This window comes from Saprolegnia parasitica (assembly GCF_000151545.1).
Source record: "Saprolegnia parasitica CBS 223.65 unplaced genomic scaffold supercont2.44, whole genome shotgun sequence".
NCBI lineage: Eukaryota > Oomycota > Saprolegniomycetes > Saprolegniales > Saprolegniaceae > Saprolegnia > Saprolegnia parasitica.
Window position 1 is genome coordinate 19,720 of NW_012156438.1, and position 22,637 is coordinate 42,356.

Below are 22,637 nucleotides of genomic sequence, written 5' to 3' on the forward strand. Positions count from 1 at the left end.
CCTTCCGCCAGCTGGAAATTTATCCGGATGCGTCATTTGCATTGGCACACAAGATGACCACCGACAACCGAGCGGCAATGTGGCTACTGCCGCCGATCGCGCTGCAGATTCTGGACTACCTCGATGACGACGATGACGCATTCGCTTTCCTTTCTGCAGCACCGGACGGTAGCCTCGATGACGCGCTCGGCGCGCTCCAGACGCTCTTGGCCATGGGCTCGGCGCTGCCACTCTGGCCCACGGCCGACGTGGCCCGTCTCGACAAGGCCTACAACGTCAATCCCAACGTCGTCACGAGAGCGCTTCCAGCGCTCAAGACGATTACTGTCGCTGGCAGCCAGGACTGCTCGAGCATTTGCCACAACACGGTCCTGCCACCGACGACCGTCGTGAGCGCTGTAGTCGATCTCGACGACGATCTCGACGACGATCTCGACGACGCCACCACCGTCCTCGCAGCCCTCGGCAAGTGGCTTCCGAACCTTGTCGATCTCAGTATCGCGAGTACATCTTGTGAAAACTTTGCAGCCATCGTCATGGACAACCTCTCGTTGTGCCCGCGCCTTTGTTCGCTTACCATAGATCAGGACGAGGCGCTTACGCAGGACGTATTGGACGCTGCGCTGATGGCTGTCGTGGAAAATTGCCCCCAAGTCGCACACATCAGCGTCAGTGTCGCCAAAATCTCGCACATGTCGAGCTGTAAGTCCCTCCTCGCATGGCTGGCGCTGCCCACCGCCCGTCATCTTTTGCTGGACGCGACCGACTTTGAGTGGGAGCTCGGCGCAGAGCTGGCAACGGCCCTGCTCACGTCAAGTACGCTCGAGACAATCGAGCTCTTCACCGTCCCGCGCCTTGTACGTGCGGTTTTAAGTCCATCGTCGCCACCCCTCCCCCAGCAATTGCGTCACCTGACGATCTCGGACTACATATCGGTAGACGACGACAGTCCCTACGACGACGACTACGATGACGTCGAACCACCGCGGGCGGTTGACGAAGCGGACATGGCCACGCTTGCCGCCAAGATCGCAACCTCGCGCCTCGAATGCTTGGATTTGTATCTTCGAGTTCCATGCGATGCCACGTCCGTCCTCTGCGCCTTGCCGCACATACCAACACTGACCAAATTTGCGCTCCAGGAGGCGACTCTGACCTCGTTTCCGCCTCTGATGCAACTTTTGCATCTGGAGCTGGGCTCGGTGACGTTCTCGGACGAAGCCATCGAGTCGCTCGCGGCGCTGCTTTGCTCGTCGCCCAAGCTCGTGCATCTCGATCTCGGCTACGACCAGCTCCCAGACGACCAAGCCAACACGATCTTTTGCGCGCTCTCGCAATGGCTCAGTCGTCGGGGTATAACCTGCAGCGTCGACCTTGCAATCAAGAGCGAGGCGTGTGCCAGTGGTTTTGCGACGGCATTGGCTCAGACGCGCAACACCCATGGAGTCAAGATCACAGTGTCGGCATACGGTCTCTCGCTCGCCGCCAAGATGCGTATTCTTGCTGCGCTGGCGTCAACGGCACGGATGGCGGCAGTGTTTAGCGCATCCCAAAATCACACGGACGACGCGGCGCTGGAAGCGTGGGGCTTGCAACACCATTTGACGATCGTGTATCGCAAGGAGCACCCTCAGTCAGCCAAGCAGACCTGGTTCCACTCGCCACGCGATACGAAAACGACCTACTAGCGACATGGTTGAAATGGGATGTACGTCGTCGTAGGCTACGACGATTGAATGTCAACTTCTGGAGGTCTAAGGTCGCCATCGTGACATTTTTTGGTAAAAAAGCAAGTCGCTGTATCCGGTGGGCGATGCGTGGCAAACCAAAACTCGAATCACGCGCGAGCTTTGGGGACTTTTGAATGCCCCGTCGAAAGTGGTGGTCTTGGCGGGGGCGGCCGCGCGACGAGTGCCGAAGGATATTTGTTGCCAGGCCGGCTGGCACATCTGCGACGCTACGGGTCTGCCGACTACGACCGCCGTGATCGCCAACATCAATCTCGATGCAGTTTATAGCGTCCGCGCCGCCCTCGGCAAGTGGCTTCCAAACCTCGCGACTCTAAACGTCGAGAACGAGCTCTGGCGGCCGTCGTCACGGACAGCCTCTCGGCATGCCATGGCCTCCGCGCGCTGACCATGGACCAGGAAGAGAAAAAGCTGGACCAAGGCTTGTTTGACCGTACATTGACGGCTATCGTCGCAACATGCTCGCAGGTCGAGCGTATCGGCGTCGGTTCGTCCAGCTTCTCGCCCATTTGGGACTGCAAGGCGCTCCTCGCATGGCTAGCACTGCACACCGGTCGGCATCTTGAGCTCAACGGCACTGACTTTGAAGACGAGTCCGGTGCCGAGCTGGCGATCGCCATGCTCACGTCGAATGCGCTCGAGATGATCCAGCTCTCGGATGTTCCGAGTCTCACGCGTGCAGTGCTCAGTCCGTATTCCGAACGCTGACCCGTCTTTTGCTCCGGAGCGTGCATCTGACCTCGTTTCCGCCACTGCGTCCGCTTTTGAATCTCCATTTGTCCTCGGTGACGTTCTCGAACGAGGCCATCGAGCTACTCGCGACGCTGCTTTGCTCGACGCCAAAGCTACAGCAGCTAGATCTCACTTACAAACCGCTGCCCGACAGCCAACTCTCGACGATCTTGCGTGCGCTGCCTCAATGGCTGAGCCGTCGCGGTGCCGTGTGCCGCGTCAACTTTTCGATGGAGAGCGATGCGTGCGCCAATGACGTGGCAGCTGCATTTGCCCAGACGCGCAATTCGCACATGGTGGAGATCACGATTTGCACTAGAACCAGTGGTGTCTCGCTCGATGCACAGAGGCAGCTTGTGGCGGCGACAGCATCGACGTCGTGGATGGCGCTCTCCATCGTCGGAGCCAATCGTCTCGAAGAGGTCGCGCTGAGAGCGTACGGGCGACAGCTGCATGTCAAGGTCGCGATGCGCAAGGAGGATCCGCGCAGGGTTGAGCAGTGCTGGTTTCACTCGCCACGTACGTTGCCCGACTAGCGACGTGACAACATATTGTCGTAGCTTGAAACAATCTCAATACATGTACCATTCGTCTTGTTTCTAATCTAGCCTCGATGGGCACAATCACACCAGGTGAAAAACTCGCGTGCGAATCATTTCTCGATCGATGTTTTTCATGCTTCTCGAGGGATCCGCCACCTTCCGCAATGGATCGATCGCTGCCGCACACATTCCAATCGATGCGAGCTTCCTTGCATGTACCTGCGAGGTACATGTAGGGAAGCTCGCTTGAAATGCTATTCGCGATAGAGCGGTATGTAAAATGTGCGTTGACGCACCGAACGTTTCACGTGTTTTTCACTGCCAAAACACCGTAAGGAACACTCGAGGAACCTTCCCATCATCCGGATTTCATTTTGGCGAGCACAAGATGACGACCGACAACCGAGCGGCAATGTGGCTGCTGCCGCCAATCGCGCTGCAGATTCTGCACTACCTCGACGACGCCGATGACGCGTTCGCCTTTCTTACGGCGGCGCCCGATTGTAGCCTCGATGACGCGCTCGACGCGCTCCGGACGCTCTTGGCCATGGACTCGGAGTTTTCACTCTGGCCCACGGCCCACATTGCCAGTCTCGACAAGGCATACAACGTCAGTCCCAGCGTTGTTATGATGGCACTTTCTCTCTTCAAGAAGATTGATTTGGGCTTCTGCGAAGACGCCTCGACGAGCATACGCCGCAACACGGAGCTGCCCCCGACGACCACCGTGAGCGCCTACGTCAATCACAACGCAACTAGCCTGCGCGCCGCCCTCGGCAAATGGCTTCCCAACCTCGAGGACCTCGAAGTCGTGAGTCGAAACGATCCGGATTTTGCGCCACTCGCCAACGACAACCTCTCGGCATGCCATGGCCTCCGTGCGCTGACCATCCACCAGGACGAGGTGCTGGACCAAGCCACCTTGGACGCTGTGCTAGCGGCTGTCATTGCAACGTGCCCCAACATCGAGCGTATCTGCGTCGAATTGTCGAAGCTCTCGTTCATGTCGGACTGCACGTCGCTTCTCGCGTGGCTTGCGCTGCCGACCGCACGCCATCTCACGTTGGATTGTATCGACTTTCATGTGGAGCTCGGCGCAGAGCTGGCAACGGCCATGCTTGATCCGTCGACTGCGCTCGAGACAATCGAGTTGTCTGAAGCGCCGAACCTCACGCGCGCGATTTTGAGTCCGTCGTCGCCGCCGCTGCCGCCGCAACTGCGGCACCTGACGATCTGCGACTATACGATGGACAACGACGACGCTTTGCACGACGTGTTCTACGATGATTATGATGCTCCGTTGACATTCGGCAATAGTGACGTAGCTGCCCTCGCCGCCAAGATTGCGAACTCGCGCCTTGAGAGCTTGGTGTTGGGGCCACAGTATCCCAGTGATCTCACACCGGTCGTAAACATCTTGCCGCAGCTCCCGACGCTGACCAAACTCGCACTCCAGGAGGTCCATTTGGCCTCGTTTCCGCCTTTGGTGCAGCTTTTATATCTCGAGCTGCGCTTCGTGACGTTCCCGGACGAGGCCGTCGAATCGCTCGCGACGCTGCTTGGCTCGTCGCCAAAGCTGGTGCATCTCGATCTCAGTTACAGCGAGCTGACCGACTACCAAGTCGAGACGATTCTGCGCGCCCTGCCACACTGGCTGAGCCATCGCGGGACAACATGCAACGTCGCTCTCCCCATCATGACCGAGGCGAGCGCCACCGCGCTCATCGCTGCACTTGCAAAGACGCGCAATTCGCACAGGGTCACGTGTTTGATTGCCACGTCTGGTCTCTCGCTCCATTACAAGAAGCAACTGGTGGCGGCACTGGCGTCGACGTCGCGCATGGCGCTGTGCATCCTCGGAGCAGATCGTTTTGAGTTCGTCGCGCTGGAAGCGTATGGTCGGCAGCATCAGTTGACGATCGCGTATCGCAAGGAGTCCACGACGGCGGCCAAGGAGTGCTGGTTCCACTCGCCACATTGTTGGACGATTAACTCATGATGCGCGTTCATGGAGTAAAACCGTCATGAGCACTCTGCATTTTGTTATTGGTGCCACTAGAGTGAGCTACGAGGACTACCACCCACGTGCGTATAAAACTCCACAAGAGAACCTGGGAGGCCTTAGTGGTAATAGGACCCTGTGTATAATCCGAAAAACGGAAGACTCATTTCAAAACTCGCAGCAGCACGGGACGCTTGCAAGAACGTTGAGCCTCAGCATCCGGTATGTTGCGGCATATCCGGATGTCCCGTTTTTGAGATTGCCATTTCGCAAAAAACCACGGAGCGGCAATGTGGCTGCTGCCGCCGATCGCGCAGCAGATTCTGCACTACCTCGACGACACCGATGACGCGCTCGCTTTTCTTGCTGCGGCGCCCAATGACAGACTCGATGACGCGCTCGACGCGCTCCGGACGCTCTTGGCCATGGACCCGGAGCTGCCACTCTGGCCCACGGCCGACATTGCCAGTCTCGAGGCTGCCTACAACGTCAGTCCCAGCGTCGTCGCGAAGGCGCTTCCGCTGTTCAAGAAGGTTCAATTCGGCTACTGCACGAACGCTGCGCTGAGCATTTGCCGCAACACAGAGCTGCCACCGACGACAGCCGTGAGCACCTGCGTCAATCACAACCCAAACAGCGTCCGCGCAGCCCTCGGCAACTGGCTTCCCAACCTTGAGGAGCTTAAAGTCGTGAGCTCCTATGTCCTGGATTTTGCACCCATCGCCGAGAACAACCTCTCGGAGTGCCATCGTCTCCGTGCATTGACTTTTGACCAGTACAAGAGGCTTAGCCAAGGCACGTTTGACCATGCGCTGGCTGCTGTCGTCGCAAGGTGCCCTCAAGTCGAGCGCTTCTGCTTTGGTTCGTGCAGTCTCTTGAGCATGTCGGACTGCAAGACGCTCCTCGCATGGCTGGCGCTGCCGACCGCGCGCCATCTCAAGCTGGATCTAACCGACTTTCGCGATGAACTCGGCGCAGAGCTGGCGATGACCATGCTCACGTCGAGTACGCTCGAGACAATCGATTTGTCTGAAATCCCGGGCTTCACGCGCGCGATTTTGAGTCCATCGTCGCCGCCGCTGCCTCGGCAACTGCGTCACTTGGGGATCTGCGACTACTTGATGTGCGACAGCTACGATGCCATTGAAGAGCAGGAAAATGCAATCACGGACCCACCGCCAGCGCTTGACGAAGCCGACATGGCCAACCTCGCCGCCAAGATTGCGACCTCGCGCCTCGAAAGCTTGGAGTTGCGGCTGGAAACCCGCTGCGACGCCACGGCGGTCATCTCCGTCTTGCCGCAGCTACCGACGCTGACCAAACTCGTGCTCCAGGATGTCCATCTGACCTCATTTCCGCCTTTGGTGCAGCTTTTGCATCTCAAGCTAACTTGGTCGACATTCTCGGACGAGGCCGTCGCGTCGCTCGCAACGCTGCTGTGCTCGTCGCCAAAGCTGAAGCATCTCAATCTTGGTATGGACCAGCTTCCAGACCACCAAGCCCAAGTGATCTTCCGTGCGCTACCACACTGGCTGGGTTGTCGCGGGACAGCGTGTGACGTCTACCTTGCGATCACCAGTGATGCTTGTGTGCGTGCCTGGACTGCCGCGCTTGCTCGGACGCGCAACAAGCACAAGGTCAAGATCGTACTGTACGCCAGTGTTGGCTCGCTCGAAACCAGATGCAACTTGTCGCAGCGCTCAGATCCACGTCGCGGATGGCGATGAGGTTCTCGGGTAATACAAGTGACAGCGAGAGGGCTGCGCTGGACTCATATAGTCGGCAACAGCATTTGAGAATCGCGTATCGCCAGTCTAGCCCTGGCGGGGCCAAGGATTGCTGGTTCCATTCCCCCCGTTAAGCGAGTAATACATACTAGTGGCTTGGGGATGCCGTCGCCGCTTCATTCTCGGAGCCATGCTGCACAAATGGTCCAAGATGCGCAAGGTAACGCGTTGGATGAATTGTGGGATCCATCATTGTACTAGGTGCGTGCTTCGGACAAGGCAAACCACAACTGGTCGCTCGAAGTCACACGAGATCGACGTCTCCATCGTGACAAGAGACCTTCGAACCAGTCACCAAGTGCGGCGTGAATCGAGAATCGAGACCAAGGGAATGAGGAAGTTGTATTCCCTTGTAGTACTAGACATACGAAGCCAATATTCGCGCTAGTAGCCTACTAAACACCAAGTGATTTTGGGTATACGAGGAAGCCATGCCACCGTCGGTTGGCCTCAGGACACCAAGCGTCAATTGCATTTCACGTCGTTTCATGCACACGCCTCGAGAAACTTTCCTTCGGCATGTGAGCCAGCCGGATATGTATCCGGATATGTCATTTTCAGATTGACACACGATGACGACCGACAACCGAGCGGCAATGTGGCCGCTGCCGCCGATCGCGCTGCAGATTCTGCACTACCTCGACGACGCCGATGACGCGCTCGCCTTTCTTTCTGCGGCGCCCTATGATAGCCTCGATGACGCGCTCGACGCGCTCCGGACGCTCTTGGCCTTCGACTCGGAGTTTTCACTCTGGCCCACGGCCGACATTGCCAGTCTCGAGGCTGCCTACAACGTCAGTCCCAGCGTCGTCGCGAAGGCGCTTCCTCTCTTGAAGAAGATTGATTTGGGCTTCTGCAAGCACCATTGGAGCATTTGCCATGCCACGGAGCTGCCACCGACGACGGCCGTGATCGCTTCCGTTGATCTCGACGTCATCAGTGTCCCCACAGTCCTCGGCAAGTGGCTACCCAACCTCGTGGATCTGAAAGTCACAAATCTATCTTCTCTGGACTTTGCGGCCATCGTCCAGGACAGCCTCTCGGTATGCCGTGGTCTCATTACGCTGACCATGAACCAAGAAGAGATGCTCAACCAAGGCACCTTTGACGCTGCGTTGATTGCGATTGCAGCATATTGCCCTCAGGTTGAGCGCATCAGTGTTGGTTCGTCCAGCGTCTCGCTCATGTCGGACTGCGAGACGCTCCTCGCGTGGCTGGCGCTGCCCACCGCACGCCATCTTGAGCTGGAGTGTACCAAGTTTGCATGGGAGCTCGGCAAGGAGCTGGCAACGGTCATGCTCACGTCATCTACACTCGAGACCCTCGAGCTCACTGGTGTCTCAAGTCTCATGCGCGCGATTTTGAGTCCGTCGTCGCCGCCGCTGCCGCCGCAGCTGCGTCACCTGGCGATCTGGGAATTATACTCGATGGAGAACGAGTACGACGACACGCTCTGCCCATTCGACCAAAGCGACGCTGCCGCCCTTGCTGCCAAGATTGCGACCTCGCACCTCGAAAGCTTGGAGCTGGGGTCACAGTATCCCAGCGATGTCGCGGCGGTCATCCCAGTCTTGCAGCAGCTCCCGACGCTGACGAAACTCTCGCTTCATGGGGTCGTATTGTCCGCGTTCGCTCCACTGCGTCAGCTATTGCACCTCGAGATCAACGAGGCCACGTTCACGGACGAGGCCATCAAGTGCCTCGCGGTGCTGCTTGGCTCGTCGCCAAAGCTGGTGCATCTCGATCTCGGCTGGGACTCTTTGTACCAGAACTTTCCGCCCGACCATCAAGTCGAGATGATCCTGAGTGCGCTGCCACACTGGCTGAGCCATCGCGGGACAACATGCAACGTCTCTCTCCCCATCATGACCGAGGCGAGCGCCGCCGCCCTCATCGCTGCACTTGCAAAGACGCGCAATTCGCACAGGGTCACGTGTTTGATTGCCACGTCTGGTCTCTCGCTCCATTACAAGAAGCAACTGGTGGCGGCACTGGCGTCGACGTCACGCATGGCGCTGTGCATCCTCGGAGCAGATCGTTTTGAGTTCGTCGCGCTGGAAGCGTATGGTCGGCAGCATCAGTTGACGATCGCGTATCGCAAGGAGTCCACGACGGCGGCCAAGGAGTGCTGGTTCCACTCGCCACGTCGTTAACGACCAGCTAGCGAGGACGCATAACAGTCGTAAGCACGCTTCATGCTGACGTACTGGCGTCACAATGTCCGCACAGCAAGTAGTAGCAAGGCCATAAGTATACTCCTTGGTAGTAGTTACGTAGACGACGCACCTGGCTTGGATTCTCCACCAATTCAATCCATCTCGGTATTTCGGACCCTGAATTGCAGCTCGAAACGTTTTCAATTGCAGGAGGACACCACGCCACGCGGTGCTGTCACTCTCGGCGAGATGCCGGGCGTCCGGGGCTTCTTCCTTGGCTGCGGGTTCATGACCGTAGAACTGTCCGTAGGCCACGTTCTGGCAACCCTCCTTCCTGCGTACAAGTGCCACCAAAGTGGGTTGGGACCTTGCTGCCACCACGACTACCTTTAAATGGAGTCGGACAAGACCCGACAAAGCATTCGACGAAGTGGCTTTGTTGATGCCGCAGTAGGATTTCTTGGATAGAATTGCACGGGAAGCGATGCTGCCGCTATAGAATACTACCAAGTCGGAGTACGGTTCATGGCACGACCGCTGCGTCATCTCAAGGGTATATATACCCTTGAGATACCCTTGGTCATGTATCATCGGGCTCGTCCCACGCCTCCCAGGATCCCATGCATACGATCGCCATTTTCATCCCAAAGCAATTGCAAGAAAGCTGGCATCGCATTCGACTTAGAGGTTCGGGAGCCAAAAGAGCGTGTTGGCGTGGACGCTGCCGAGAAGGTGACGCTGCGGGTTCCACTGCAAGTCAAAGACAGGGCCGACGTGGCCTTGGAGGGCCGGGACCGTCACCGCGCCCGAGTGCGCGTCGTAGATGCAGATCGAGCCGTCGTCGGCGCCGCACGCAATAAACTTGCCATCGGGCGAGTACCCGACGCCGAGCTTCGTGCCCGAGAGGTTCGAGTGGCTCGCAAAAATGCGTTTCTACAGATACAAATTGACCTTATATCTTTCGTCGTATCACACTAAGACGACGTACCAGCTTGCCTTCAAACGCATCGAGCTGGATGAGCACGCCGGCGTTCGTACTCAAAAGCAGATGCTGCTGGTCCGGGCTAAACGTCAGCGAGAGCACGTCGAGCTTGCCGTTGAACTTGCGCTGCTGGAGCAACGGGCGCAAGACGACCGCGATCGAGTCGTCCGTGAGCGGAAACTTGGCAAACGGACCCTAATCCACGAGAATATGAGACAACATTGTCATACAAAACAGGGACAAGTAGGTACGTACGTCGGTAAAGTTGCGGGCGTCGTACATCCGCACGATGCCGTCGCCCGTGTAGACGCCAAACACGAGCCCGTCCGTGTCGTAGGCGGCGCTGATCGTGCGCCCTGCGTCGCCGCACTTGAGCTCGCCCTATTAGACCCCATGCGCGTCGATGAGATGATGCATGGGCAGAGGAATATGTTGTGGGTACCCGCGCGTCCGGGCTGCGAATGTCCCATATCCGAAAGGTACCGTCCATCGACGCCGTCAAAAACTCATCGGCTGTCGGGTGCATCATGAGCGACGTGATCCTAGCACTCGCCTTAGCACCTGCGAGAGAGGAGGATGGCGTCGTACTTGGCCGTATGGCCCGCGTAAAAGCGCAGAAATTTGTTGTCAAAGAGCGAATGGTACCGGACCGAGTCTATCACGCGGGCATGAGCCATTGCGCATCAAGATAGCACATGCGTACGGTCGTTGGCGTCGTTCTGGGACGACCAGAGAAGGCAGTCGGGGTGGTGTGTCGTCCGCAGCAGGTCCACGCCGTACTTCTTGGTCAGGATCGTCTTGTGCGACCTATGTAGCGCCGTGTGAGACCATGCGACGTGGGCGAGGCGAGTAGAACGTACGTGCCCGTGATGCAGTTGATGGCATTGATCGTGCCATCGCTGCGCGCCGTGACGGCCACGTTGCCGGCGCGATGAAAGTCGATGGACGTCATGACCGCGTCTTCCTAGAGCACAAGCGCATGGGCCACGTGTATCGTGGAGGAAGGCGCGTACGTCGCCGGGGAAGACGCGCGCGATGCTGTAGCTGCGGACGACCGCGTCGTTGAAGGCGAGCGGGGCTGCCATGGCCGTCGGTCTCGAGTTCCAAGGAATGGCCTGGGAATATCAATTTAATACCGTCGCTGGCCTATTGGATTCGATGGAATCCGATGTGTATTTTGATCTTCCTTCCTTACATACAAGAACAAAGCTAAACGTATAAAACACAACAATATGCAGGGTGTGCATCTGTTTTAAACACTCGAATACGCGAATAAAAATACGGCCCAGGCCAACCGACCGGATTATTATTTCCTGCCACCATGGACGCGCTGGAGCCCGTCGTCGTCCCGCTACCCCGCGTCGTGTGCATGCCCAGCGCAGCGACCGCCAACGCAGCCGTGCCGCCGATGCGTCTCTCGGCCGAGCAGCAGCGCCACGTCCGCGCGCTGCGCCACCACGCGTTCCGGCGGGTGCAAGAGCACCATTTCAACTGCGCCGCGATCCTGCACGGCAGCCTCGCGACGCGGCCCGTGGCTTTTCCGGACGCTGACGAAGAGACCGCCAGTGCAGCCGCCGAGGCAACGCTGCGCGCCCAGATCCAAGAGCTCACAGCGGTGAACCTCGAGCTTGAAACCTCGCTGGCGGCGGCGACGGCCGAGACCGAAGACCGCTTGGCGAAGCGCGGCTGGGACGACGTCGCGATTGCGTTTGACGCGGATGCGCTGCTGGGCGAAGCACCAAAGCGTGCCAAGGTACTCGTGTCTTTATAATTTAGGACGAAAGTCGATGTTGCTTTCGCACGTTGAAGCTCTGCACTTTACCACGCTCGCAAGATTTGTGTTGTTCGCCGGTGACGTGGCTTTCACGAAACAAGCTAGGACCGCATCGTCGATATCAAACTCTAGGAGCGTCAAGGGTGGAAGCGGCGCGACCAGAACAGTCGTAGGCAGTCGCGATGGACATGTGCGTTTGCAAACATCATGGGGTTGGTCGTGCTGGGCTGGTGCATCTGTAGCAAGTAGGCCAGCACGTCGCTTCGTCCTGCATGCACCGCCGAGTTGATGGCGTCGGGTGAGGCGTTGGCGCCGCAGGTGCCGAGAAGAGAATGGCGAGGGTTGCGAGTTGCCCACGTGGGGCGACGTCGTCGACGAGCTGTGTCGGTACTCAGGCGATGGGCGCTGGGCATGAAGCCACTGGAGTGCCGCAGAGTGGCCTTAACGCGCCAACTCGTGCAGAAGGCTGTCGGTAAACAGCTCGTGTCGGCAGTGCCATCATTCGCTTAGGGTCTGGCGTCGACGTGAGGAAGGCGCGCAATGCGCCCCGCCCTATCCAGGGCCAGTGGCGCCAGCGGAGTACACCAGCGATTGGCAACAGGTCTTCGTAGACGCCATCCTGGAAGATGGCGGCGATCGTCGTCCAGAGGTCGTGGCTGGCCAGCACGGTGCTGCTGATGCCGCATCTCCATCACGACCAAATGTGTAAGTATCCGTAAAGTGGCGTGTTTCTTGTTCTTACGCATTTTATGGGAAATATTTCACGCGCATTAGCTACGTAACCGGAAGATATTCAATGCCAGGAATCGCAAGGCGGCGTGCTTTGACGGTGCGTACGATTCTTGTAGCTATGCGGTAGACTCGGGCAGGGGCACCAAGCGAGCTTCAATGCTCGTGTTGTGGACGGGCTTGGGTCCGTGGACCGCGTGCATGTCACTGACCGACGACGTTCGCACGGGCAAGAGGCCAACCACCGGGTACAGCTGCAGCGTCGCGCTTGGCGCTGGAAAGATGATGGAAAAGCTCACGTCCGCAGCATCACACGTGATCGATAGCGTGTGGCTCTGGCGGTGCCACGTCACGAGCAGGTCCATGTCGGGTGGGAAGCTGTCGCTGTGCGGGTTGTTGGCCTGGAAGCACGCGCCTCGGACCTCGTCCCGCGTGACGCGTTGGTGGTGCCAGCAGTGCGCGACCATGCCGTACTGCACTTTCTCGTACTGCGGCTCAAAGCCCTCGATGGTCGTAAAGCCCAACGCCACATCGCTCACACTGCCGTTCGCAGTCAAATGCACGCAGAACTGGTCGCACGGGCTCGTGCCACGTGCAAAGCGCATCGACGGTACTTTGTGGTGCACGGCCAGTACACGCTCATGGCCCGTGATCTCGAGCCCTGCGCCGCAGCTCACATAGTCCCACGATGGAATGCTTGCCGGGCTTGGAAAGACGAGGTGCAAGCACGTGCGGAGGCGGTCGACCTCTGTCCTTTCCCACGCCTGGAGGCCTGCGTACAGCGACGCTCCGCAGCGGAGGTGGTTGAGGACACGGTCAAAGTACTTTGGGTCTAGATCCAAAAAGAAGCTTCCTACGCAGACCATCCGAGTGCTGAGAGGGCATACTAGCGATGACGCGCGTACCGTCGCTTTCGGGCAGCCATTGGCCGGACGCGATCGCATCAAAGCGCGAGCCAGGTACCGAGCGCAGTGTCGCCCACGACGTCTTGAAGCGCGTCCCGCCGACATCGAGGACAATTGGTGCGCTACTCATCTGCTACTGTGTCCAGTCAAAAGTGAAATTTGGTTTCGGTTCAGAGAAGCCTCGGAACACCGATCGTTTTGCTTTTGTCCAACGCCAACCGCGTATGACGATAGCAACGTGCATGTGCCTTTAGAGTGCCATACTGATGTATCCTTATACTGTAGGGTTATGTTGCTGGCTCTAGCAACAACGCACAACAACGAGCACTTTGATTTAGGTTAGGGTCCTGCAGCGTTGCAAACGCCGAGTGAACTTGTTGTAGAAAGATCTTCCGAGTGGCTTGACACAGCAATCTTGTTGGCACGTCGTAATTACGGGAGGGACGCCAGCATTGGCACCAAGCGAGCCTGAATGTCGAGGCTCTTTTGGTGCGGCCACACCATGGAGTGCTCATATATGCAGCCTGCAAACGAGCTGCTTCCAGGCAAGAGCCCTACGACTGGATACAGCGCGTATCCGTAGCCATGGGGAAATGCTTTGGAAAAGTTGACGGCTGCAGCTTCGCATGTGATCGTCAGTGTATGACTCTGGCGGTGCCACGTCACGAGAAGATCGACGTCGGGCGGAAAGATGTCCTTGTCCGGGATGGTGACATCATGACTTATACCGAGGGGTGTCGTCTTTCTTCGATTGATGCGCAGAACGTCAATGCACGTCGCAAACATGCAGTACTGTATCGCAATACGGCCGAGACCAAATGGGTAGATCGCTCCAAAGCCGAGGGCCACGTCACTCCCGCCGCCGCGTGCTGTCAAACGCACGCAAAACTGGTCGAAGGGGCGACTCGTTCGTGCAAAGCCCATTGACGTACGATCACCGTGGGTCGAAATCTGCATGGCCGACACCCGAAGACCCGCGCCGCAAGTGGGATGGTCCCATGTGGGCGTGGGCGTCGCCCCAGCACTGTCGAGACCCAGTGATGTGCGGAGTCGGTCGACTTCCGTCACTTCCCATGGCTGCAAGCCTGCGTGCAGCGATGCTTCGCAGCGGAGGTGGTTGAGCACACGGCCAAAGTACGTCGGATCCGCGTCCAAAAAGTAGGTACCTACCAGTCATACTGGATCATTGTGCGAGCGCGGTGCAAGCGTACCATCGCTCTCGGGCCGCCAGGCGCCGGACGAGATGTTGTCGAAGCACGAGCCCACCGCCGAGAGCAGTGTCGTTCTCGACGTCTTGAAGAGCGTGCCGCCCACGTCAAGCACGATGGGTTCTCTGGACATGTTGTTGCCTCGGGTCGAAAATGAAGTGTGCTGCGTTGCATGCAGTGCTTCAAGCAGCTCGCTGGCTTGGCATTTCGCAACGGGATATGTGCTTTGTTGTGACTAGTTTGCGACGAGGATATTTGACATGGTTGCTACGATGGCTCACGACCAAGCCAACGACGCGGTCTGTTGATGTAAGCTAACTACTCGTGTGAATATGGGGAAGCAACCGCCTTGACAGCTCACCGACGGCTGCAACAGCACGTGGTACGCATTCAAAGGTGCACTCACTAGGGTAAACCGGTCCTAGAAAGGGCGCTACTAGTATGTGATTGACAATATATCTCTATTCCAAAAGTCCCGGCACGTGAAGCCGCGGCGATAGACATTCATAGGGGAGTCAGACGTGGACAGTAGCTCAAGCCAATCATCAAAGAGGAGCGCTTGGATGTAGACTTCATCTTTTGCAGCACGCGGGTCGAAATCAAGGCATGGTGCTACGGCGTACTGGCCGAAATGATCCTGTAGCTGTAGTTGTTTGAACATAATACCGCACACTGCGCTAGCTACCGCGACTTGCTGCCTCGCCTTGTCGAGCGGCCGCAGCCAAACACGACACACAGAGGCTTCATCACCAGTGTTTTGTATTAACGACATATCGTGCTGCCACGTCGAGGCCAGTCACCGGGCCGTTAAGCGCTTCAGTGTCGCATCGATGGGTCACGACTTATTGTACTCGTGCAAAACGGACCCCGGCAGTGGCTTCAAGCAAGCTTCAATGCTTGCGTTGCGGAGGGGCCCGGGCTCGTAGTGCGACCATACGACCAATTCCGACGGCTCTCTCACTGGCAAGAGCCCTACGGCGGGGTATACCGGTAGCTCGCCTGGGAAATCCGTCGCGGGAAAGCGAATGGAAAAATACGGCATCGCACGTGATCAATACGTGTGGCTCTCGCGACGCCACGTCACGAGGAGATCGACATTGGGAGGAAGGGTGTGGTTGCGAGAATTGTTGCCGTGAAAGTAGTTTCCTCGGACCTCGTCTCGCTTGAACGGCTGATCATGCGAGCAGTGGGCGGTCATGCTGTACCGCAGGTTTACATTCTTCGATAGAGTGTCGTTGAACGTTGCAAAGCCAAGGGCCACGTCGCTTTTGCTCCCGCTCGCTGTCAAACGCACGCAGTACTGGTCGCATGGCTGCATGGTCCGCACGTAGCACATCGTCCATACCGCAGACTCGAAGGCCACAGCACGCTCACGGCCAAGGAGCAAGAGACCCGCGTCGCACCAAGCATCGTCCCACGTTGGTGTGGACGGTGTCGTTGGTGTGGACGGTGTCGTTGGTGTGGACGGTGTTGCTGTAATGTCGAGACGCAGAAGCATGCGGAGTCGGTCGACTTCGGCCACCTCCCGCGGCTCCAGACCTGCGTACAGCGGCGCTCCGCAGCGAAGGTGGTTGAGAACGCGGCCAAAGTACGTTGGGTCCATGTCCACAAAGTAGCTTTCTAAACACAATGAAAATGCACAATTGTAAAGCACTGGACGACGGCGAACGCATCGGTACCGTCGTACTGCGGCCGCCACGCGCCAGACAAAATGGCGTCGAAGCGGGAGTCTCGCACCAGCCGCAGCGTCGTCTTGAGCGTCTTGAAGAGCGTCCCACCCACGTCGAGCACGATTGTTTGACCACTGCTCATGTTGGATTGCGCAAGTCGACAAATGAAAATTGATTTGTTCAGTGGGCAACAACCAACAAGAGAATTCTTGGCAACTACCTTGTTCGTTCTTGTCTGGGAATGTCGAATGGCAGTTGACAACGACCACTTCTACGGGTGTACTCGTGAAAAAGCATGCCATGCTACACGAGTCGTGCACCAGGACGCTCCAAAATCGCACGGGACAAAAAAATTTCATTGACGCTCCATTTCTCAATACAATTAAACTTGGAGGACCTTGTTCTGTACGGTAAGCCAACACGTTGTTAGCGTGTTGTCGGCTCCAAGAGCACCAGATACGCATTGAGAGGTGCAATCTCCAGCGTGAACCGGTACTTGATCGAGACCGACGGGCTCTCTCCATAGACATGGTGGAGAATCGCGCGGTCGCACGCTTTACCCACCACGTCGCTCAGTTCAAAGACCAGCGGTACGGTGTACTGCGGCTCTTGCACGTCGAGACGCAAGGCGAGCAGCAGCGTCATCGCCTTTCCATGCAAAACGATCGCGCGTCGCCAGATTTGAATGCCGTTGGCCAACGACCCTAGAAGCTCCTATCGCACAAAAATGTTAAGACCCGTCAAACAAATGTCAGCATACCGGCAGCGACGGCATCGTGGCCTCCAGCGTCAGCTGCGTCACGAGCGGTTGTTGCAGCAGCGCGCGCGTAGTATTCGAGAGGGCCCACGGCTCCATGTCGACGACAAGCGGTGCATGCAAAAGCAGCCACACGCTAAGCTGAAGTCGATTCTGCCCTTCTGTCAGCGCATAGCCGCCAACGACCAAGCCGCCTACGCACCTTGTGAGTACAAATACCGTGCATGTCGAGGTGGATAACCAGGGTGATACGCAATCATGTCTGCCGGTGGCAGCGCCAAAAGCGCGCGAAGACGGGTTTGAAGTGCCGCCCAGTTGTCGGGTAGCGTCGGCTGGGTCGTCAGCGTTGCGCAATACGGCGTGACAAGACTCGCGTTGACGGGAAACTGATCCAAGACGCAGTCGAGCTCCAGCGGTGGGACATGGCGCTTGGCTATTGCATGCAGCGTCGAGAGGCGAAAGTAAAAGCTGGAGGACGCCGATGCAATCGAGCACGCGTGGACGCGGAGCCGCGTGACGTTGGCGGCGCCCAATGTCTGCACGTCGAGCTGGTAATGGCCTTCGGACCCCGCCATGTCTACTCGCATCAATCATCGCATGAGCGCGCATGGCTTGTTACGTCATAATAGAGGCACGTACGCTTGCACGTGGTTGGACCAAGCTCGAGGCCCACTGCCACGTCGAGCCCTTTCGACTGGATTGACGCGACCACGCCCGCCAGGCCGCCTACAGCAGCACAATTAGGACATGGAGGAGAAGCGTGGAAGCGTTGTACGTGGAAAGCGAGTGGCATCTGCGACCAATCGGCCTGATGCGTCGCGCGTGGTGGCCGCCCAGCCGTCGTTGATGTCGATCCAGCGGTAGCCAGCGTCGACGTAGCGTTCCTGAACGAGCTCGTCGGCCATGGTCTCGTAGAGGGCGGCGCTGATGCAGCGGGTGTCTGGCGCACTGGGATGGCAATCGAGCGATGTATTCGCGTAGGTCGTCCAGCCCGAGATGGCCATGCGCGGCGCCAGCGCGTCGATGCATGTCAAGGCGGCGATGGCCGCTGCCCACCGCATCTTGGCGTTCGACTTGCACTTTCCCGTTGCTAATGCGACGCGGATTGGCTAAAATAGAACAGGAATGCAGCCAATCGTGGCTCAGCATTTGCGATCTTCGCAGAAAAGCGGGATTTTGTGTCAATGAATACTAGTACATTTGAACGTGTTTTCTGTATTACTGACCGCAACAAGAGCACTCAATCGGCAAATAGGCGCGCCTGAAAGTAGGTCGCATGGTTCAATCCACATGGGCGGTACACAAGGCAAGGGTACAGCTCACCATCCGTGATGCCCGGACAGCGGCAGCTCGTTGTTCCCAACCCATAGCCAGTCATCGTCACTTGCAGCGCCGCACGGTCCAGCTTTACAGTAATCACTTTGTGGTTGCGGGTGCATCCATATGAATTCTTCAACGAGATCACGTACTCAGCGCAGCCAAAGCGCGACGCAAAGCCGAGATGCAGTCCACAGTCCGGCATGACCATGTCGACAAAACTCACGTCAATACCGATCGTGAACGCATCTAGTGGCTGCACCGCAAGAAGACGCTGGGAAAAGACATGCTCTCCTGGGAGACCTGAAGTCGAGATCGAAGCGCAACAGCATTCGTCTGAGAGGACGAAGTTGGGGCCACAGTATCCCGGGTCCCACTGCACTCCTGGAAGGCGCAGACCCAAGTCTTGAACCATTGCCGAGACCGTGACTGCTTCGGAACGGCTCAGACCTTCAAAGAGCGGGATCTTGTACTGCAAGTAGTCGATCATGCGACAAAGCACGGCGGGATCGAGGTTGAACGCGAAACAGGCTGGTCCTACGTGAAATAAATGTCAGTTTCTAGACCACATCTTCGCCAAACACACAAACCGGTACCGGTATGCTTGTTGCCTGGCGTTATCTGCACGTATTTTTCGAGAGGTTTGAGACACCCCTGCGGGTAAAACACGTCGTGGTATCTCACCTTCACGATCGTGCCGCGGACGTCCTAGTCGATCGTGTCATTCATTGGCTCCTTGGCGACAGATAACAAATGAATCCTCTGGTTCTTGAAAGTTTTCGTGATCCGCTTGATAGGTTGTGACAAGGGAATTGTTTATTCCCTTAGTTGTGACGAGATGGAATGTGACTATTAACGCGGGAGCGCACAGAGTTGAGTTAAAAACTATTATGTTTCTACTACACGCACATCTAGTTGGTCGTTGAACGTGGCGAGAAAAACCAGCACTCCTTGGCCGTGTTCGGGCACTCCTTGCGATGCGCCGTCGTCAAGTGCTGCTGCCGACCGTAAGCTTCCAGCGCGGCCTCCTCAGAACACTGTGTACCAGCGAGGACCATTGCCATCCGCGACGTTGCTCTGAGCGCCGCGAGCAGTTGTTCTTGGCTGCGAGCGAGAGATCCCAATCATGAATCATAATCTTGACTCTGTGCGAATTGCGCGTCTGAGCGAGTGCCGTGGCGAAGGCACTGACACTCGCATCGCTTGCCAGAGCCAGACGCACGTCGCATGCTGTTCCTCGACGGCTCAGCCATTGCGGCAGCGCCCGCAAGATCGTTTGAACTTGACCGTCCGGAAGCGGGTCCTAGCCGAGATCGAGATGCACCAGCTTTGGCAACGAACCAAGCAGTGCCGCGAGCGACGCGATGGCCTCGTCCGAGAACGTCGTCAAGAATAGATCGAGGTGCCAGAGATGACGGAGAGGCGGGAATGCCGTTAGATGCGCCCCCTGGAGCGCAAGCTTGGTCAACGTCGGTACCTGCGGCAAGACGGACGCCACTGACGTGACATCGCAGGACGCTCGCGGCGCTAACTCCAAGGTGTGGAGACGCGAGGTGGCGATCTTGGCGGCGAGGGCGGTCGCGTCCGCCTCGTCAAATGCCGGTGGTGGATCGATGTTATCGTTGTCGTCGTCGGACGAATCAGAGTCGTACTTCCGTCCTGTCGACGATTATCGCCAAGTGGCGCAGTTGCGGCGGCAGCGGTGGCGACGATGGACTCAAAAGCGCGCGCGTGAGGCTTGGGGCTCCAAAGAGGTGGATTTTCTCGAGAGTGCTCGACGTGAGCATGGTCGTCGCCAGCTCTGCGCCGAGGTCGCCGTGAAAGTCGATGCAGTTGAGCTCGAGATGTCGTGCCATCGGCAACGCCAGCCACGCGAGGAGCGACGTGCAGTCGGAGATATACGAGTGTCTGGTCGCACTAACGCACACACTTTCGATCTGGGCGCTAGCTGCGACGACAGCCATCAGCGCAGCATCAAACTCGTCTTGGTCAAGTCTTCGGCTGTGTTGGATGGCCAGCGAACGGAGGCCACGGCATGTCGCGAGGTCGTCCTTGGTGGTAGGCACCAAGCCATAAGTGTGCCGGGTATAGACTCTGAGATGCGCGAGGTTCGGAAGCCAGTTGCCGAGGGCGGCACGGACTTTGACGAAGTCGTCAAGCTGAACGTTGGCGCTCACAGCGGTCGTCGGTGCCAGCACCGTGTTATGGCCAATGATCGAAGGCTTGTCGCAGAAGCCAAAAGTAATCTTCTTGAAGAGAGGAAGCGCCATCATAACGACGCTGGGACTGGCGTTGTATGCCTTGACCAGACCGCGGACGTGCGGCGTGGGCCACACTGGAAGAGCCAAGCCCATGGCCAAGAGCGCCCGGAGCGCGTCCAGCGCGTCATCGAGGCAATCATTGGGCGCCGCTTGGAGAAAGGCGAACGCGTCATCGGCGTCGTCGAGGCAGTCCAGAATCTGCAGCGCGACCGGCGGCAGCGGCCACATTGCCGCTCGGTTGTCGGTCGTCAAAATGTGTTGTGTGGTTGTGTGATGGCTTGGGTGGGGAAGGTTCCTCGAGTGTTCCTGCAGGCGTGGAAAACACGTGAAAAATCCGTGCAAAGGCACATTTGACACGTTTTACACACGACACGAGAGAGTTCGCAAACCATTTCTAGCGTTCTTCCTTCGTACCCGGTATTAGCATCTATCTATATGCAATGTGTTTGCATATATGGTACTGTTGCGACCCATGGCGCAAGGGTTGACCTGATGGAAATGATCCGAGCATGGGTTCCACATTGTTGCAAGGCGACGCTGGTGTTGCGGCCACATCTTGCGCCGCAGATTCGACGCTACCTCGACGACACCGATGCATGGCTATGGATGACGACAATTCGCTACGCGGAAATCCTCGCTCGCATGTACAAAGTAGCAAACAACACAGTTGCAGGCCTACTCGTACATTGCATGCACGACAATGATGTCTCGTGCTGCCACGTCACTGCCGATCAGACATGATCTATTTTTAGCCGCCAGCGATGACACAGGTAAGACAGTCCAGCCGCGCGGTACCACGTGCATGGACGTAGGATGGCCCGACGGCCGAAGACGCCGAGCGGATCGAGACGACGCTCATGTGTCTACTGTGCTGTGTCAAGAGCCGCGTCATTCGCGTCTTTTGTGTCGTCGCGCCGTCGTTGGCGCTTCTCGGTGTCTACCTCGTGACACCGTCACGTCCGCTCCCGCTCTTTATCGCTGCGTGCATCCCCCCGGGTCTCTACCTCCTCACACTCTGCGTACGTACCTCGATTGCATCACCCAGATTTGCGCTTAGAGTGCGCAGGGTCTGCCTGGAATTGTTTTTTACAGACAACTTGTCCAAGACAACATGGACGCAACAAGGGCCCATCGGTACTTGCGGGGTAAAGCTGACAAAGTGGCTTGCGACGTGACCGACCCACCGTCGACGTTTCCGCTGTGCCTCGAAGCAGCAAAGATCAACGACGTACCGTCCATGCGCTGGTGCTTGGACAAGGGTCAATTTCCCGACGAAGCCGATCATGTACGAACTTTGCCCTCACGACATGATCAGCTACAACGATGGGATTGTAGCTTGGTCGAACGCCATTGCACTGGGCGTGTTTTAGTGGCAGCGACGATGTTGCCGAGGTGCTCATCAAGGCCGGTGCCTCCTTGGACCTCCACGACCGGGTAGCTGCTGGCACCGAATGTTGGATCAATTTTTTATATGGCAATGACCTAGCTCGAGGGCTTGGCGCCTCTGCACTACGCTGCGTTCTACGGTCATCTCAAGCTCACACGCATCATGGTCACGAATGGCGCCGACATGGAAATTGAAAATAACGTCCGCCTCTCTTTTCATGTTCTCAACTAACCGCGAGCGTAGCACCACATGAACCCCCTCCAGCTCACGGAGGCCGCCAGCCTCAAGACACAGACAGTATTGCCAGCCCATCCGCTCATTATCAAATATGTAGGCCGATCGGTGTTCCTCGTATTGCATGGTCAAGTTGTTGTGTATAGTTACGAACCGCGATGGGCGAGAGGGCGACACCTCCCCTCGAACACACGTGCGGCGTCACAGTCGCCCGATTACTCGAGCAACATTGAAACATTGATGTGTTGTGAATATTCGTCAACCAACGACTCTGGCTACTCTATCTCGACGTTCAGTGCATGCGCCAAGGACGCACGCGGGCGTTAACGTACTTGCCGTGTCACATTCTCCTTCAAGAAAGCACACGTCGCCTTTACTCGTGGTGCTTGCGTGTGCCACTGACACGCAGCAGCCCTCTACACATGTACAAGCTACTGACGGTAGCT

At 57.5% G+C, this 22,637-nt stretch overlaps 13 protein-coding genes across 13 annotated transcripts; 7 read left to right on the top strand and 6 right to left on the bottom strand.

Annotated features, from left to right (window-relative positions):
* Positions 1–53: 53 nt before the first annotated feature.
* Positions 54–1,688, top strand: SPRG_09318 (hypothetical protein; the record flags this gene model as incomplete). Its single annotated transcript, XM_012348415.1, has 1 exon — positions 54–1,688. One exon carries the CDS (start codon positions 54–56, stop codon positions 1,686–1,688), a length of 1,635 nt encoding a protein of 544 aa, XP_012203805.1.
* Positions 1,689–2,138: 450 nt separating this feature from the next.
* Positions 2,139–3,016, top strand: SPRG_09319 (hypothetical protein; the record flags this gene model as incomplete). The annotated part of the gene is made up of 2 exons (XM_012348416.1): positions 2,139–2,440; positions 2,476–3,016. 2 exons carry the CDS (start codon positions 2,139–2,141, stop codon positions 3,014–3,016), a joined length of 843 nt encoding a protein of 280 aa, XP_012203806.1.
* A 394-nt stretch (positions 3,017–3,410) lies between these two features.
* SPRG_09320 (hypothetical protein) lies at positions 3,411–5,033 on the top strand (the record flags this gene model as incomplete). Its single annotated transcript, XM_012348417.1, has 1 exon — positions 3,411–5,033. The coding sequence occupies one exon, from the start codon at positions 3,411–3,413 to the stop codon at positions 5,019–5,021; it is 1,611 nt and encodes a 536-aa protein (XP_012203807.1). The 3' UTR covers positions 5,022–5,033.
* A 281-nt stretch (positions 5,034–5,314) lies between these two features.
* SPRG_09321 (hypothetical protein) lies at positions 5,315–6,533 on the top strand (the record flags this gene model as incomplete). The annotated part of the gene is made up of 2 exons (XM_012348418.1): positions 5,315–6,462; positions 6,509–6,533. The coding sequence occupies 2 exons, from the start codon at positions 5,315–5,317 to the stop codon at positions 6,531–6,533; spliced, it is 1,173 nt and encodes a 390-aa protein (XP_012203808.1).
* Positions 6,534–7,383: 850 nt separating this feature from the next.
* Positions 7,384–9,070, top strand: SPRG_09322 (hypothetical protein; the record flags this gene model as incomplete). Its single annotated transcript, XM_012348419.1, has 1 exon — positions 7,384–9,070. One exon carries the CDS (start codon positions 7,384–7,386, stop codon positions 8,962–8,964), a length of 1,581 nt encoding a protein of 526 aa, XP_012203809.1. The 3' UTR covers positions 8,965–9,070.
* A 553-nt stretch (positions 9,071–9,623) lies between these two features.
* On the bottom strand, positions 9,624–11,095 carry SPRG_09323 (hypothetical protein). Its single transcript, XM_012348420.1, has 8 exons — positions 10,963–11,095; positions 10,810–10,913; positions 10,653–10,756; positions 10,538–10,604; positions 10,392–10,491; positions 10,205–10,330; positions 9,956–10,144; positions 9,624–9,900 (listed from the first exon to the last, which is right to left on the bottom strand). The coding sequence occupies exons 1-8, from the start codon at positions 11,032–11,034 to the stop codon at positions 9,649–9,651; spliced, it is 1,014 nt and encodes a 337-aa protein (XP_012203810.1). The 5' UTR covers positions 11,035–11,095; the 3' UTR covers positions 9,624–9,648.
* Positions 11,096–11,270: 175 nt separating this feature from the next.
* Positions 11,271–11,720, top strand: SPRG_09324 (hypothetical protein; the record flags this gene model as incomplete). The annotated part of the gene is made up of 2 exons (XM_012348421.1): positions 11,271–11,645; positions 11,703–11,720. The coding sequence occupies 2 exons, from the start codon at positions 11,271–11,273 to the stop codon at positions 11,718–11,720; spliced, it is 393 nt and encodes a 130-aa protein (XP_012203811.1).
* Positions 11,721–12,446: 726 nt separating this feature from the next.
* Positions 12,447–13,487, bottom strand: SPRG_09325 (hypothetical protein; the record flags this gene model as incomplete). The annotated part of the gene is made up of 2 exons (XM_012348422.1): positions 12,447–13,305; positions 13,358–13,487. The coding sequence occupies 2 exons, from the start codon at positions 13,485–13,487 to the stop codon at positions 12,572–12,574; spliced, it is 864 nt and encodes a 287-aa protein (XP_012203812.1). The 3' UTR covers positions 12,447–12,571.
* A 302-nt stretch (positions 13,488–13,789) lies between these two features.
* Positions 13,790–14,698, bottom strand: SPRG_09326 (hypothetical protein; the record flags this gene model as incomplete). The annotated part of the gene is made up of 2 exons (XM_012348423.1): positions 13,790–14,523; positions 14,569–14,698. The coding sequence occupies 2 exons, from the start codon at positions 14,696–14,698 to the stop codon at positions 13,790–13,792; spliced, it is 864 nt and encodes a 287-aa protein (XP_012203813.1).
* Positions 14,699–15,616: 918 nt separating this feature from the next.
* On the bottom strand, positions 15,617–16,377 carry SPRG_09327 (hypothetical protein; the record flags this gene model as incomplete). Its single annotated transcript, XM_012348424.1, has 2 exons — positions 15,617–16,185; positions 16,245–16,377. The coding sequence occupies 2 exons, from the start codon at positions 16,375–16,377 to the stop codon at positions 15,617–15,619; spliced, it is 702 nt and encodes a 233-aa protein (XP_012203814.1).
* Positions 16,378–16,571: 194 nt separating this feature from the next.
* SPRG_09328 (hypothetical protein) lies at positions 16,572–18,077 on the bottom strand. Its single transcript, XM_012348425.1, has 5 exons — positions 17,768–18,077; positions 17,632–17,718; positions 17,234–17,569; positions 16,996–17,186; positions 16,572–16,949 (listed from the first exon to the last, which is right to left on the bottom strand). Exons 1-5 carry the CDS (start codon positions 18,051–18,053, stop codon positions 16,662–16,664), a joined length of 1,188 nt encoding a protein of 395 aa, XP_012203815.1. The 5' UTR covers positions 18,054–18,077; the 3' UTR covers positions 16,572–16,661.
* Positions 18,078–19,612: 1,535 nt separating this feature from the next.
* On the bottom strand, positions 19,613–20,798 carry SPRG_09329 (hypothetical protein; the record flags this gene model as incomplete). Its single annotated transcript, XM_012348426.1, has 2 exons — positions 19,613–19,897; positions 19,962–20,798. 2 exons carry the CDS (start codon positions 20,796–20,798, stop codon positions 19,613–19,615), a joined length of 1,122 nt encoding a protein of 373 aa, XP_012203816.1.
* A 533-nt stretch (positions 20,799–21,331) lies between these two features.
* Positions 21,332–22,188, top strand: SPRG_09330 (hypothetical protein; the record flags this gene model as incomplete). The annotated part of the gene is made up of 5 exons (XM_012348427.1): positions 21,332–21,340; positions 21,383–21,589; positions 21,637–21,855; positions 21,906–22,004; positions 22,057–22,188. 5 exons carry the CDS (start codon positions 21,332–21,334, stop codon positions 22,186–22,188), a joined length of 666 nt encoding a protein of 221 aa, XP_012203817.1.
* Between the last annotated feature and the right edge of the window lie 449 nt (positions 22,189–22,637).